This window comes from Scardinius erythrophthalmus (genome assembly GCF_964197995.2).
Source record: "Scardinius erythrophthalmus genome assembly, chromosome: 11".
NCBI classification, from domain to species: domain Eukaryota; kingdom Metazoa; phylum Chordata; class Actinopteri; order Cypriniformes; family Leuciscidae; genus Scardinius; species Scardinius erythrophthalmus.
Genome location: NC_138231.1, coordinates 44711784 through 44729034, shown reverse-complemented (window position 1 = coordinate 44729034; position 17251 = coordinate 44711784). Strand labels below are relative to the sequence as shown.

Genomic DNA, 17251 nt, shown 5'->3' with positions numbered 1-17251 from the left:
AACAAACAAACGCTTCCTTGGCCAGAACAGTGAATCTTTCAGACTTAAATAATCTGGATTTTTCATCTTTTGCAAAAATGCTTTTCTTACTTAATATTTTTACTTAGTCTTGTTTCCGGTCCTTAAATCAAAATGCATCTACTATGTCATACTATGTTTTCTGGGAAAACAAATTTAAGTGATTTTTCAAAATCAAGTGATTTGTTGCTTAAAAAAGCTAAATTATCTGCCAATGGGGTAAGTAAAATAATCTTACTTTTGATTTATATTAGCAGAAAACAAGACACAATATCTTATGGCATTTTACTACTTTAGTAAAGACATCTTGATTTAAGAATCTTTAGATATTTGGACCTGAAACCAGTCTAAGTAAGAAAAGCATTTTTTGCAGTGATGTACATTGTACATATATCAGTACTACATGTAACCTATGAAAGTTGTTAAAACAGTGATTTGATTAATTTTGCTGTATGTTTTTTTATATATTTAACTTAACAGGGAGTCTGCATTTACATATTAATGTACTGAATGTAATGGTGAAGTGTGTAATCCTACAAATAACGAACCAAACCGTTGCTACATCTGACCCATGGCACAGAAATTACACACCTATTTCTGTACTGTTTCTTTTTTGCATATTGTATATGTAAAACTGTACATTTAATAAACTATAAAAACTAATTTGAGCTTTGAACTTTAATGCCATTATCAGCATCTGCCACTGCTTGTGATTCTTGTGATCATTTTGCCCTGTTCAAATCCTTTGCCAGCTTGCAGACATCACTGGCATAAATCCAGGGAGGATTTCAGTCAGAAGTAAACATCTATAAATACTGCAACCTCAAGCCACACTGAACTTAATTCCTCATCTGCTGGTTGTTGTTCAATTTCACAGAAACAAAATTGATACAGTCACTTAATGAAAACTGTTAACACGTAAAAAAAAACTGAAGTCACTGAAGATTTTTACTATATATTTTGATTCTAACGCATATATAAAGTTAATTCAAGAATTAACCAGTGGTAAAAAGAAAATAAGACAAGGTAACCAGCAGGGTATCTGATTAGTGAGATGAGCTTATGGTCTTAAGCATGCGCTTTATTTCTGTAGCGTGATCATGTGTGTGTGTGTGTGTGAGTGGGAAAGACTGGAAGCTTCAATCCTGGGCTCTCTATGGCATACAAAACCAACTGGCCAGCAGCAATAAGTAGAGAAAGACAGGGATTGTGGACAGGGACAGTAAAGGACAACGGGACACAATTAGTATGGTATGTAAACAAGAATCAAGTTGAGGTTTCCTGACACACCACTTTCAAATCTGCAGTCAATCAAAAGAAAAGGAACAGGATTCTCCCATCAACATGGGGTGCTCTCCTTCTAAAGGTCAACTCTTCAGCAAAAAAGCTTTGCTGCCTGGATCACCGGAAAGCCAGAAAAATGCTGACCTGCCCTCTGATGGGGCACAACTGCAAAGCAAAGCAGAGATAAACACTGCTTCAGAAGGACTAGAGACACGAGAAAATGCGAAACACATTCAAGGTAAGAGATCCTCAGTCGATGATGTAGTTTGTGACGCCACTGTGACAGTCGAAGAAGATGCTTCTGAGAAGATGCTAGATGTGGTCCGCTCTCAGGATGAACAGAGTGCACAAGAGGGGCTCTTAGAAAACCAGAAAGAAGGAATAGAGGAGGTACGGACAAAAGATAAGCAAGGAAAGCGGAGGAGGCAGAGGAAACAAAGACTGAGAAAAAATTCCTATGCGCAGTCAAAGGCAGAGTTCATACTGAAAGCCCACCAGGCAGCCTATACGTACCTGAACCCCAGCATTTCCAAATACGAGTCTCTTTTAGGGCTCGTGGGCCAGGCTGCTAAGACCCATCTCTCCATACAGACCGCAGTAGCGGCAGCAGTCTTGCACTACGAAGAGATCAACCAGGCTTTGGAGGAAATGGCCGCTGAAGGCGAGCAGCTGCTGAGGGAACATGGACACAACATGAAGTGGCCCGCTTTGCTTAAAGACTATCCACCTACGACCAAACCAAGCAACGACCTGAACCAGCTTCCCTCCGAACTGCTGCAGCACATGCTTCTCCACTCCACAGTTCAGATGATCTCAGTGGGAGACTCTGTGAAGTGCCTGGGTGACGCAGCCTTACAGGAGCTAGCCGACTACGTTGGGTCCCTGTCTGAGGTCTTAGGAGAGAAGCTGCTGGCTAAGCATGCGGCCGAGGGGCGCCTGAAGCAGGTTCTGTCCCGTGTGGAAGCTGCTGCCCTCAGGAAGCCCGGCCCAGAGGACTCTGCGCTGCACAGTGAGGACAGTGGCATAGGTGCGGACAACGAGTGCCAGAATGGCTTCCGTCGGAAAAGAGGGAGCTCAGAATCAGGAGAAAACGCTGGAATAACATCTGTCTTTACCACCAGTTGCTCTCCAGATCAGCAGCTCCTGAACGCCAATGAGGAAGGCACAGATAATGATGATGATGATGATGAAGATGAGGATGATGAGGATGCAGAACTTGAGGATGACATCAGTGCAAAAGATGAGGTGGGGAGTTTAACTGACAAGACAAGGGGAACAATGTGTGGTTCTTCTGAAGCAAACTCCAGCTTTCCCACAGATCAGGGTGGCCTTCAAAACCAAGATCAAGTCAAGACCAGTAACTTGAAAAGGAAAATCAGACGGCCAAAAACCGCAGACAATACCTGTCAGATGAAACTAAAACACCGCCATTTAAGACGACCAAAGCGCTCACAATCCGCCGAGTGCTTGTGTAGCAAAGCGGAAGAATCAGATCCTAATGAGGAACAAGGAAACCCGAGGAACATGCTCTGGAGGAGAAAAAATAATCTCCCAGAAGATCATGGAGGCTGTGTACGGACAAAGATGGGAAGAGGTTCATCTGTAGGACAGTGCTCAGCAAGGTACTACGGCCTCCAGTATGGCAGCAAAGGGCCTTTCAGGGCAGTGCGATCTAGCTCTCCTCCAAAGTTTGCTCCAGAACCACCGGGGCGACATGCTGTCAAGAGGCTCATTAATACGTTTAGCCAAGGGGTGGAGGACAATTCAAGACAAAGTCCTGTAGACCGAAGACCGGTGAGAGTTAGGGGTAACAAGAAATGCTCTCTCCCACTGCTGCAGACCAGCAGAGACGCACTTACCACCAGTAGGACCATCAAGAGTAGCATCCGTTCGCTTGAGCCCAGACCGGCTGACAAACCTGAGCATCTGGATATAGACAGCCTCCCGCCTCCTCCCCCAGAAATGCTCATGGACAACACATTTGAAAGCAGCGTAGGGTTTCCCGCTGAGGACCGGGCTCGTGATTCACAGTGCAGAGGGCAGCGACTCCGCACTTTAACACAAAGAGAGACTGCTCCCCCCATCAGGGCACACATGCAGAGAGCCACTATTCAGCCACTGAGGCCGGATGCTTTGCAGGGATCCTGCATTGAACAGGAATACAATGCAGGTTTGCGAGGTTCTGCGCCTCATCAAGGATGCAAGACCCACAATGAGGGCGAGACCGCAACTATGCACTCGAAAGTTTTCCCCCCAACGACCCCCCCTGTCTCAAGGACACGGCTTCCACCCTCCTGTCCCACTCTGCACCACCCAGTGCCAAGCCCTCCATCCACGACCTGCCCCCCGACTGGGAAGTGGACTCCACCAAACACCTCCAGTGTTTATGGCTCTCAAGCTTATTTTGAAGCCCGGGCTGTGTTCTGTCAGGAGAACCCGCCACTCCCTTACACATGGACACCTTCATGTACGTCTACATTGCCTCGGCCTTGGGGAGAACCTGCCAGACCTCGCCTTCAAACCTCTCTCATGGGACGCCGTCCGTCGGGTCATAGGTCATCCCACAGTGAGCCGCCACAGTCATTGCCTGATGCCAAACAGCAACAGGGTCTGGGCAGTGACGACACACCTTCGACCAGTGAGGGGTGAGTACCTTCCAGCGGCATTCCTTGTGATGCAATATGTAGCAAATCTATGACACAACAAAAGTCTGAATACAAAAAGACATAAGAGGTAGAACATGACTGAGCCTGTTGAATCAGATTTTGTCAATCTTTATAACCAGGGCTGGAATTGGCTGAGATTCACTGGGGAAACTTTAGTTGGGAAGAAGTTTATTTTTACTTTTTTTTTTAATCATTTTTTAAATTACTTTCAATGGCTTTTTTGATGTATTTAAATATAAAAGTTCATGTTTCCTCCAAAGATTTTTTTTATTGTGCATCAAGACAGGCATATGAAAGGTCAATAAACGACATTTATGAATTGTGTGTGGTACAAACTCTTCTTCATTCAAGAGTATCTCTGCTTGGAGATAATTACCTGTTCAAATCTGGCCAAATTAAAGATACATTTCTTCGGTTTCGGTTTCAAGTAGTCCAAGACTAAAATGCAAGTTTGAGCTGTCTGAACTGAAAGCAACTTGCACTGACAAATCTTAAAATATATCAGTGCCAATGTTTTGTCTCAAGATGCACATCAGGAATGTTTTTTCTAAGGCATGTTTATAAAAGCCACTTAAATGCCCTAGTTGACATGCCCTAAGGCCTAATCTGTGAAACCGAAACATTGTGTAAGAATCTGCATATGTACATGCAGAATTTAACAGGCGACACAAACGTATAAAGTAGAAAAGGTGTAGAATGTTTTGAATGGCGAATTCTCAGTTTAGTGCTTTGAATATAAACAATTATTAAACACATTTAAAGATGAATCCAGTTTTAAAGGAAAGGGGAGTTAATGTGCATTATAAAATTTTAAATAATTTTGATAATGCTTCAAGAATACATAATAATATTATTGAATAATATTTGTTTGAAGATGTTACCATAGACATTGGTGTTTAAACATGTATGTATTCTAATATAAGAATTCTCAGAAATAATTTCAACTGTATTTCAACAATTTAATAATACTTACTAAAACATTTTTGAAGAAAAATGTAAACAGTATTAATAAGTTGATCTCCCCCTCCTTCTCACTCCTGCTTCCTGGAAATTAAGAATCACAACTTTTTTGTTTTAAAACTGAGATCACGATTCTGAATAGACAACTAAACAAAATAGCATATACTTTACTAGAGGTTCTGACAAAATGTTAACTGCTGCAGTCTGTTTAAAAATAAAATTAATGAATTCAAATTGTTTTTATCAGTTTGAATAAATGATTTAATGATTCACTTCTCTTGTTTCAGTACTGGATGAATCAGTGTTTTAAAAAATCTTTTGAATGAATGATTTAATGACAAAAAAATGTAAATCATGTAACAGAAAAATTTAACAGTCACTTGTCGCCACAGCACTGGTGTAACAATATAATTGAAACAATCTTTATTTGAAGCGTCAAGTTACTTTCAAAAGGCCCTATTTTAGGATTTGCGATATTTTAATCGCTACCGTAGCCATCAGTGTTTATATCCGAACTATAAACTTTTATTCCAGTACTTCTTTGATAATTTGAGTTATTGTAAGAAATATTGATACAGTTGAAAAGACTGTTTGTGAAGCTGTTTCATTTCTATAGGCTAACTGCTCTCTTTGGGTCAGCGCCAACACACAGCTGAATGTTCGCAGTGATCGTACATGTCAAAGCTTTAATAGGATCGAGTGTTTGATCTTCTAATGATTAATCGTGCAGCTCTGCTATGTGTCTCATAACGGAAACTTTTCTCTTTTCAGGCAAGAAATCATTATTACACAGAGTTTGCATTAAATCTGATTAAACCTGGATCATTTCAGATAGCCTATGTAAATGCGGTTTTATCCATATCAAATTTAAAGTCTATAAAAGGAACGATTTCGGCTAAAATCTCAGTTCAGCCCACTTAATTAACCTGAAGTGATTTGCTTTGATTCATATCCATCAGCTGCAACCTGCAGATATTATGGCCAATCACAAAAGTTGATTGCGCAACCAAATGAATAATACAATCCTTTTAAAAAAATCTAACGAGTTTGAACCGGAACGCCACCCTCATTAACATACACTAACTGGATTTGTTTAGTGCAGCTATGGTTACTGTATCAGCTATTTGCTTATAGCCCATTGTCGGTAAACAAACTCTCATCTCCTTTCCATCTTCAGGGTTTCTCGTTGAACTAGTTTGACCGAAAACGAAAGAGCATATTTGTAACTGTACAGATTCAGATCTTGCGATTACAACTGATTTCATCACCCCAGTCCTGCCTGCACTGTCAAGAATTTGCTGTATCCATCTGATATGTAATCAAATCTTACGTTTATAAGAAATGCATGTGTTTGACAAGCAGCTGTGTTTACCACATTACTGTACCTGAAGCGCTGCAGAAACAACTAAAAATCAACAACAAAAACTCAACTCAGAGCTTTATTCACAGTGTGATTCACAGTGATTGCTGGTTCTCTATGAACATAAAATAGTCATTCTGAATCTAAGTTCTGACTGTTTGAGTTGTGTTTGTGCTGACAAGCTCACCTTATTATAATATGACAATTTACCATGTTTCCTGTAACTGTAACACACAACTGCACTTAATGGCAGATTCTCCAACTAATAACGTTTGCAAATGCATTTATTTATTGAACATTGGTGTCTTTTATCATCTTACAGCACCTGAGGCTTTTCTGTCTGACGCCCTCGATATTTTAAAGGTCTCTGAAAAATGATCTTGCATCACGTAAACTTTTTAACTTTAATATTTCAACTTGTCAATCAAGGGGAAACCTCTGCAGAAAACCAGAAGGACTGGAACTCTGTTATGATCGCACATTCTTCTGGCTACGAACACACACACACACACACACACACAGGCTTGCTGAGATGACCAGATAAAGGCAGTCGCTGGGGAAGTTCATGAAGATCGTGGAGAGCTCTTCTCACATGTTTCTCTTGTTTTACCGAGGGTTGGAGAGCTGCTAATCTGATCAGTGTTAATCTGAGCTCAGCATAATCCCTGTAGAAGAGCATCTGTGTGGATCCACTGACTCACCTGTCCTACATTCACCATCTGTGTGTCTATACACACTCCTACACACACCTGCTGAACACAGTCAGCACACTGTAAATCAGCCTGATTAATGGTAAAAGACTATGGTAAAAATGTTACAGTGAAAAACTGTTAATCGGTGAACAGAAAGTTTCTGTACGGTGAATTACTGTGATAGATCTAACCATACATTTAATTTAATTTAACTGTAAAATACCGTTAAATTTACAGTTTTTGGAAGTGAAAAAGAACGCCATTGTATAATTTACAGAAAAAAAAATTAAATTGACATTCCCACAATTCCCTGCGTGACACTTCACGTTTGATGTATTTTCGTTGAAATAACTGTTTCTTCATAGTTTTTCAGATCTTTTTCTAATCGGTTATGTACATTAGGGTTTTATATTACATTCAGTGTTGTTAAATTAATGTTTATTGCATTTTTAAATTTCATGTGTTCATTTCGATCATGTGTGTTGCATGATGGTGTTCAGTGTTTGTGTGAATGACACTATATATTAATATGAACTTTCTCAGCGAGTGGAAAAGCTGCTTGTGATGAGCTTTGACTGATCATGTGACTCTCATCTCCACTGTGATTGGAGGTTTTCAGTGTATTTTAATCTAAGTTGAGTTAGGGCTGTGCAATTAATTGAATTTGGATTTCGATTTTGGCTCCCAACGATCACCAAAATAGTACAATCAAGTAAAACCGATTATTTTGCCATGTTCTGTTTTGCAAGAACACTCTTATTTTGTCTTGTGTTCTGAATGACACGCGCGCACACACACACACACACACGCCCCTCCTGAAGCCGTAAACTCTCTCAACTTGAATGTTTAAACTGATAAGACTTAAAGAAGTCAAGTCAAGTCATCTTCATTTATATAGCGCTTTTAACAATGTAGATTGTCTCAAAGCAGCTTTACAGAGATAAGCGTATAATTTAAGGTAACAGAGATTGTTTCGGCTTTAAGCAGAGTTAAGTTATTTCCATCTAAAGTTAGTTTTAATTGATTTGCTTCCGCCGCAACGATCATTTGTTATTAAATTAGGGGCCGCTAAGACGACACCATTCTCTCTACACAGACTTTAAATGCGAACCTGTGAGAAACGCTGATGGCGTTCACATGCGCATTTAGAATGGGTTCTATAGTTATGTGCGTTTGAATATACGCAGGTTTGGAATTCCCTACAAGCCAAGCCTAAACAAAGTACTTGTCTTTCCTTATAACTTATTTGTTGCTTTGGGGTAGGTACGCGAATTGAATTTTCCCGACAACGCCTTATCTGTAGAGTGGTAGTGGGGTCCTCCATAGGGAGAGACTAGTTGGCACTTCAGCACTGCGTTGTCATCGGTCCAGGCGAAGGTCCTTCGTCAGATCTGGATACGGCCTGGATCCGGCAGGCTGCAGGAAAAACCTCGGGATGAACAGACACTAAAATTAGCGTAGATGCCATTCTTCTCATGATGTAACGAGTACATCAGGATTTTTGGGAAGTGTTCCCGGTTCCGGCTGACCTAATATATGCAGCCTAACATTAAATTATAGAAGTCTATAATGTATTATGTGAAAGCTAGGTCAAAGAGATGTGTCTTTAATCTAGCTTTGAACTGACAGAGTGTGTCTGCTTCCCGGACAATGGTAGGAAGACTGTTCCAGAGTTTTGGTGCTAAATAGGAGAAGGATCTACCGCCAGCAGTCGATTTTGATATTCTAGGTATTATCAACTGGCCGGAATTTTGAGATCGTAATAGACGTGACGGACTATAATGCGTTAAGAGCTCGCTCAAGCACTGCGGAGCTAAACCATTCAGTGCTTTGTAAGTGATCAGCAATATTTTAAAATTGATGCGATGTTTAATAGGGAGCCAGTGCAATTTTGACAGAACCGGGCTAATATGGTCATACTTCCTGGTTCTGGTAAGAACTCGAGCTGCTGCGTTTTGGACCAGCTGTAGTTTGTTTATTAAGCGTGCAGGGCAACCACCCAGTAGAGCATTACAGTAATCTAGCCTTGAGGTCATGAACGCATGGACTAATTGTTCCGCATTTGTCAATGAGAGCATGTGACGTAATTTAGCGTAAGCATCGCTGAACACTCACGCTGTTTGTGAAACTGCGTCTTGAAGAAAGTTTTTAAATGATTGACTTGATTTTATAATCTGTGTGGATTAATTTAGGCGACTCATACAATCTACATGCTAAAGTGAATAAATGTTTGTGGGGTAATTTACCGCATTATAAGTGGCAGACCTGCAGGAATTTTTAAAATACTTATTGAAGTATTATCTGTTATATTATTTTAATAGTTCAAAAAGTACAATAAATGTTCAAATTTAGATTTTTTAATGAATTGTTGAAAAGTGTCTTTTTAATAAGTGAATCACGTTCCCAAAGTCATGTGAAATAATTGTGTTACATAATCGTGATTTCAATACTGACCAAAATAATCGTGATTTTAATTTTTTCCATAATCGAGCAGCCCTAAGTCGAGTCTGTAAATCCTAAAATGTTGCTACCGTATTTTTTACAGTAAACTTCGGGCAACCACCGCTACCTGTTTTTACCCTGAATTTAACAGATATTTTTTACAGTGTAGGCTACGTATTATTAATCCTATAGCACCGTTCAGGGGTACACTGGCCCCAGAGTCGTCCTCAGGCCTCTGCCCCAGTATGAGCCGCTGAGCTCTTAATCCTAGGATTTCTGCAGATCTTAAAGTATTCGAATAACCTTCCCATTGTGTGAGCGTTCAGGAAAGTGTGCTTGTTTTCTGGAGTTTTCCTACATCTGTTTCTGTGTGTGTGTCTTCTCCAGCACGCTGAGAGCGGATCTGAACACACACGGCCGGGCGGACGTCACACACCAGCTGGACTAACTGTTCCCCCTACGCAGATCTGGGATATTTCAGGACACTTTTCCTGATAAACATCAACACCACAATGCTTAAGAGCTTAGAAGTGTAGAAATAACACTGTCTGAGTATTATGTATTACTCTGTTAATCTCTTATTTAAGTGTGTGTTCTCCTCTCTGTTTGTAGCCTGATCTATCTATGGTTTTGATATGTAACACAAAGGAAAGGTGTTTCAGTTTCTCCTTGTATTCTGTAATACAGCTCATCATACTCTCTCCTCATTTATCAGGAGCTGTTATTGTTCTTACTGTTAGAAATATATAATCCTGTCATTTCACAGTGTGTCTCGTTCATAAACTCTTACGCTTATTCTGTGGTCATGTGAGATCATAGTCCGTCTGGGAGGAAGACGCTGAGCCCTTCAGAGTTCTGCATGATCTTCTGCTGTGATCTTCACAATAAAGCTGTTGTAAACACACACGCTTCTGCAGCTTCCAGTAATACACCAAAATATCTCACACTTGTTCTCTGTGGAAACCATAAAGTCACTGTGTGTGTGTGTGTGTGTGTGTGTGTGTGTGTGAGAGAGTCTCTATCTGTCAGCGCCACCTAATGGATAGCAGTGAGAAACACAATTCAGTCTGAGTCTCTATCTGTGTGTGTGTGTGTGTGTGTGTGTGTGTGTGTGTGTGTGTGTGTGTGTGTGTGTGTGTGTGTGTGTGTGTGTGTGTGTGTGTGTGTGTGAGAGAGAGTCTCTATCTGTCAGCGCCACCTAATGGATAGCAGTGAGAAACACAATTCAGTCTGAGTCTCTATCTGTGTGTGTGTGTGTGTGTGTGTGTGTGTGTGTGTGTGTGTGTGTGTGTGTGTGTGTGTGTGTGTGTGTGTGTGTGTGTGTGTGTGTGTGTGTGTGTGTGTGTGTGTGTGACAGAGATTCTCTATCTGTGTGTGTGTGTGTGTGACAGAGATTCTCTATCTCTCTGTGTGTGTGTGTGTGTGTGTGTGTGTGTGTGTGTGTGTGTGTGTGTGTGTGTGTGTGTGTGAGACAGAGATTCTCTATCTGTGTGTGTGTGTGTGTGTGTGTGTGTGTGTGTGTGTGTGTGTGTGTGTGACAGATTCTCTATCTCTGTGTGTGTGTGTGACAGAGATTCTCTATCTCTGTGTGTGTGTGTGTGTGTGTGTGTGTGTGTGTGTGTGTGTGTGTGTGTGTGTGTGTGTGTGTGTGTGTGTGTGAGACAGAGATTCTCTATCTGTGTGTGTGTGTGTGTGTGTGTGTGTGTGTGTGTGTGTGTGTGTGTGTGTGTGTGTGTGTGTGTGTGTGTGTGTGTGTGTGTGTGACAGAGATTCTCTATCTCTCTCTGTGTGTGTGTGTGTGTGTGTGTGTGTGTGTGTGTGTGTGTGTGTGTGTGTGTGTGTGACAGAGATTCTCTATCTCTGTGTGAGTGTGTGTTTGTGTGTGTGTGTGTGTGTGTGTGTGTGTGTGTGTGTGTGTGTGTGTGTGTGTGTGTGTGTGTGTGTGAGACAGAGATTCTCTATCTGTGTGTGTGTGTGTGTGTGTGTGTGTGTGTGTGTGTGTGTGTGTGTGTGTGTGTGTGTGTGTGTGTGTGTGTGTGTGTGTGTGTGTGTGTGTGTGTGTGTGTGTGTGGTGAGAGTCTCTATCTGTCAGCGCCCCCTGATGGACAGGTCTATCTTCTATAGCCTTAGTTTAGTCTGCATTACCATATGAACTCTGATTGGATGGTTGAGAGTATACTCATGTTTATGTAATGATCTGCTTGAAAGAATCTCTTAATATTTTCTTACTAGTTCCTTGTGAGGTTGAAGGTATCTACAAATTAATAGACAGAGAGGGAGATAGAGTGTTAGTATTAATTGATCAGGTGTTGATTTTATGCCACTATATCTCTAAATGTACTGTAAAAAATATATATATATTTTTAAGGCAGGGTAGGCAGGTTTTTTCTAAAAAACTATTTCCCCAAATTTGTTTAAACTGTCTTTATATACCAATACATAATTAAAATGTAAGTACTCTGAAAAAGAGTGTAAAAATCGAGTGTCTGTAGTCCCCTCAGGCTGCAATAAACACAGCTTCCGATGGATCTGAGAAGAGCTGATGATTAAACTAGCTTTTAGTGTTTTATAATTTAGGCTTTTATTATGATATATTTCTTTTATTTATTATCATCTTTTTTTATTCTATTTTGTTTTATTAACATTTGATGCTTTTGTCTCCAAACTATAGTCGTTTATGTAGAAGACTTAATAATAGACTTCCCGTCAGCAGCGAATGCTCTGGGAGATCAGCTCGGCCTTTTCCCTTCTCCTCCTCCAGCTGGGAGAGAACATGCTGTTTACTGTCCGACAGACTGCTAAGGCACGGCCTGTGCGGGCTTTCCCAGTCTCCTCAGTAGTGTTGGACACAGCTAGGCTCAGGGTGTGCCCAGAGCAGCTGAACCAGGGCCGGCCTAACCTGCGAACGGCTGCCTATGTTGGTGCCACTGTCAGTCGTGAGACGCTTTGTCTTCCTCTAATCCCGTCATTCAGAGCTCCTGCAAAGCCTCTGCCCAGTGAACGGCAGTGTGGTCCTCAGCCAGAACACTTGTCTGCAGGCATTTTGACACCAGTGCCCATTCTGTGTCAGTAAAATGGAAAGTCAGTAAAATGTAAGGTGTCATTTTTGCGCTGGACCACATATCTGTCGTGAGTGAGAAACGCTGGACTGATGAAATAGCCTGTTCGCTCCGGACACGGCTGTAGGCGCGTGGGACAGCTGTGTAGTATAGGCAGTGAATGGTTCTGACCAGGACACCCCCATACAGTTTGTGTATTTGGTATTACCCTCTGGTGTATGGCATGTGGCCTATGGAATTCCAAAGCTGCCAATATTAAAAATAAATAAATACATAAATAAATATACAAATAAATGTAAAAAAGAAATAATAAATAAATAAATATATAAATAAATATACATAGAAAAAAAAATTATTTATACATTTATTTCCTTATGTATATATTTATTTTTTTCCATATTTATTTATTTATTTATTCTTTTATTTATTTATACATTTATTCATTTCTCCATTTATTTATTTATACATTTATTTATTTTTACATTTATTTATTTATTCATTTATTTCTTCCTACATTTCCTCCTGCGTAGGGTAATGAGGAGGGCGTGGTTTACCTCAGACATAGCAATCGAGCTCAGAGTAAGCGAAGGAGAAGGGTTGAGGCCACAGTGACACCCTGTGGCAAAATACAATAAGTATAGCTGACTGACGTTGATACGGTCTGTGACTGCGAGGTATATAGTCAAAATTCTAAATCTTACTGTGTGACATGGATAGGCTAAAGGCTACTCTTTATTCCGCACATGGCCGTAGAACATCGTTTGGTCTGGATTTGTAAAATGTCCTGGGTTAACAAACATGAAACAGGGACTCTGAAACGAAAGCGCTTGATATTTTCCATTTTTCGGTCAGAACTCATGGAAAGGAAGCTGGGCACATATAGGCTACAGTGAAGTCAACGCAAGCATATTGACCAATGCTTTTGAAACGAGACCATTGCATTTTAATGTAGCCTAATTTCCAAAAACAATACTGACAGCAACAGAAATTTTTTTTTTATTCTATTAAGCGGTGGTAGTCTTTAGCCTACCTCCATAAACTCATGTCCAGGCCAGGGGCAACCTTATTAAATGTATGAATGTCACGTTAATCCACAAGCTGCTGAATTTTCTGGCAAAATTTATTTTGAATTGCAGATTCTGACATGATAGCCAGGGGACTAAGGTTTTCACGGATGAAATAGTGCACATAGAAATGTCTCCGTGGACGGCGCCGTCTTTTATTTCAACCCGTTATATTCGCTGTAGGCTATCACTGCCATAGTTTGACCAAACTCCTCGCCACAATCATTCCTTTTAAATAGACTCCATAATGGTTTGCCAGCTGCTGCTGATGATGATGATGATAACAATAGCCTATAATAATAATAATAATAATAATAATAAAAAGAAAGAAAGAATGATAATAATAATAATACAAATTAAAAAGTTATGTAGGCTACTAGCTATTTTTTGTTATGTTTTTGGGCTACAGAAATGTTTACAAAATTTAACAATAAATAACTTGATTTGATCTTTGAAGTAGCCTATTAGATAGAGATAGCTTCGATATTTGATCACTATGGTTGGTTACAAAGACTTTACTATTCTGAAAATAATAACGAGATACAAACCTGTAAACCTGTATATATTCATTCAATATTTCCATTTCTGAATAGTTGCTATATGGTCACGCAGGTTTGCGCATTAAACTCATGGCCCCGAAAAATAGCCTATCAACAATTATGTTGTTTCCCCGAACATGACCCCCTCTCTGCCAACTTTTTGAACATTTGGTCATTTATTTATTTATTATTATTATTATTATTATTATTATTATTTAAATAACGCATAGGCCTAAATAGAAATGATCAGAAACAAATCCACAGCTGAACCGCTTCAACGTCAAGTTGTTTTTGATTCTGTGTATTTTAAGTAATCAAACGAGTGGATTGAACTGACTCATTAAGACAGTGACTTTCTGCCACCTGGTGTCTGTTTTAGTTTCATATTAAACGTAGGCCTATCACTTTATTGATTCCATCATACATATTTATGTCTTCAAAATGTAAAACACTTCACAATATTTGTATGCACTTGTAGGCTAATTGCTGTGTAAATGCATTAAGATCTATTCTGTATTGATGGCTCTGATGAAGCTCTGGTTGGATTTTAGTGGTAGGCTAACTGCCCTGTCTTATCCTCTAACTGAATTTAACGATGTGGATTAACGTGACGTTCATACAATTAATAAGGTTGCCCCTGGACATGAGTTTATACTACCACCGCTTAATAGAATAAAAAAAAATGTTTCTGTTGCTGTCAGTATTGTTTTTGGAAATTAGGCTACATTAAAATGCAATGGTCTCGTTTCAAAAGCATTGGTCAATATGCTTGCGTCGACTTCACTGTAGCCTATATGTGCCCAGCTTCCTTTCCATGAGTTCTGACCGAAAAATGGAAGATATCAAGCGCTTCCGTTTCAGAGTCCCTGTTTCATGTTTGTTAACCCAGGACATTTTACAAATCCAGACCAAACGATGTTCTACGGCCATGTGCGGAATAAAAAGTAGCCTATAGCCTATCCATGTCACACAGTAAGATTTAGGATTTTGACTATATACCTCGCAGTCACAGACCGTATCAACGTCAGTCAGCTATACTTATTGTATTTTGCCACAGGGTGTCACTGTGGCCTCAACCCTTCGCCTTCGCTTACTCTGAGCTCGATTGCTATGTCTGAGGTAAACCACGCCCTCCTCATTACCCTACGCAGGAGGAAATGTAGGAAGAAATAAATGAATAAATAAATAAATGTAGAAATACATCAATGTATAAATAAATAAATGTAAAAATAAATAAATGTATAAATAAATAAATGTATAAATGAATAAATGTATAAATAAATACAAGAATAAATAAATATGGGAAAAAATAAATATATACATAAATAAGGAAATAAATGTATAAATAATTATTTATTTTCGTTTTTTTGCTTTTCTGTGTATATTTAATTATATATGTATTTATTTATTTTTTATTTTTTACATTTATTTGTATATTTATTTATGTATTTATTTATTTTTAATATAGGCAGCTTTGGAATTCCATAGTGGCCAACAGGGTGAGTGAAGTTCTTGGCATGCTATTAAAAGAAGCTCAGCGTTATATAGAAATATCCACGCCCTGGCACTCCATACTGGCGGTCCAATGTGGTTATGAGTTCTTTAACCCTCTGGGGTCTAAGGTGTTTTTGGGGTCCTTGAGATGTTTTTGACATGCCCTGACATTTGTGCTTTTTTCAGTTGCTTATGAAAATATTAATGGCAAAGGTGTAATTACACTCTATTTAGCACAAAAAGGCCTACCATAATATGTGAGCAACATGTATGTACATGTTTGTATTTTTGAGAGAATAATGTTTATGCATGGTTATTGGAAAAACTAAAAATGAAAGTTTCTGAAATCAGGCCACAAAACACATACTAAATATGTGTCCACAGGACTTCTGAATAATGGATTTCGTCGCCTAGAGTTTTTTCTTCAAAATGATCTGAAAATCATCCTGCCTAATCATTCACATAAAACAATACATTGATTTAAATTTTGTAAGATACTTTTTGTTTGGAAAGGAAATATGCGAGTGGGCGTCAATGATCCAACACCATCATGAATATTGAGTGGTTCACACCTGAGGAGACAATGGCCTGCGTAATGGGGATGCATAAATAATGAGCCATTCATTCAGGTGTGTGACTGAGCCACAAGAAAGAATGCAAGGACAATATATATATATATATATATATATATATATATATATATATATATATATATATATATATATATATATATATATAATACAAAATTGGTTCATAGTTGGAAACACAGTTGTTGTTGTTTTTTCACAAATTGTGCTTGCAAATTGTATAATATCCAAGGTAAACATTTCTAGTAATTGTGCAGTTAATTCTCATACTGTATTTTCAGAACGTTTTGGAATATATTCTCAAATGTGTCACTAATAAAACACAATAAAAATAATTTAAAGAGAAGGCTTATATTGACCTTTTAAGATTTTGCTTACATCTATCCTTGTATTTATATATATTTTGCTATTATATTAAAAAGGTTATACAATTACAACAACAATTAAAATTTTAACAATATTTCCAGTGTAATCTTTCTTTGTAAAAACTAAAGTATACATTTTATCATACGTATTTCAAAGTTAAGGATTCATTAGTTTGAATATAGCCTACATTGGAACAAACACTATAATAACATCTTAGTTGATGACTTTATTTTTGACAAAACATAATATATATACAGTGTGTATATATATATATATATATATATACATATATATATATATGTAAGGGATAATGTATAGAGAGGCGGTCGTTATAGCAAATAACAAGCCCGACAGGCTGAACGAGAACCCGATGCGAAGCGGAGGGGTCTTGACAGCCTGAAGGGCTTGTTATTCGCTATAACGACCGCCTCTCTATACATTATCCCGCTTATTACATGGCTACCTACAAAATAAATAATTCATTTGACACAAATAATTGATTTAAAAAGGAGTTTATTGTTTTAAAAACGATTGTATTGCTTACGCCAAAGAAAATAGTCCGTTCCGCGTCCATAGCAACACGCTGTTTTGCATGGCAACGGTCTGTTATAGCTCGCAGCGGTCTGTTATCAAGAAATAACAGACCGCATTCTACATTGGAATTCAGCCAAGCCATGTAATAAATATATTTAACATATGAGCAGAAATTGGCAACATTAT

General features: G+C 38.9%; 1 protein-coding gene across 2 annotated transcripts; it reads left to right on the top strand.

Annotated features, from left to right (window-relative positions):
• Nucleotides 1-1146: 1146 nt before the first annotated feature.
• Nucleotides 1147-10462, top strand: pcare2 (photoreceptor cilium actin regulator 2). 2 transcript variants are annotated; one of them, XM_081378950.1, is made up of 2 exons: nt 1147-3947; nt 9810-10462. In XM_081378950.1, the coding sequence occupies exons 1-2, from the start codon at nt 1363-1365 to the stop codon at nt 9868-9870; spliced, it is 2646 nt and encodes an 881-aa protein (XP_081235076.1). In that variant the 5' UTR covers nt 1147-1362; the 3' UTR covers nt 9871-10462. The 2 variants fall into 2 exon arrangements, with proteins under 2 accessions (XP_081235076.1, XP_081235077.1); XM_081378951.1 differs by lacking the exon at nt 9810-10462 and adding an exon at nt 6611-6626.
• Nucleotides 10463-17251: the final 6789 nt, after the last annotated feature.

What these genes read in the sequence shown, in the direction of transcription:
- pcare2 (XM_081378950.1), top strand. Translation starts at nt 1,363, where the DNA reads ATGGGGTGCTCTCCTTCTAAAGGTCAACTCTTCAGCAAAAAAGCTTTG. An exon ending in ACACCTTCGACCAGTGAGGG is followed by an intron (nt 3,948 to 9,809) that starts GTGAGTACCTTC and finishes TGTCTTCTCCAG; the next exon opens with CACGCTGAGAGCGGATCTGA.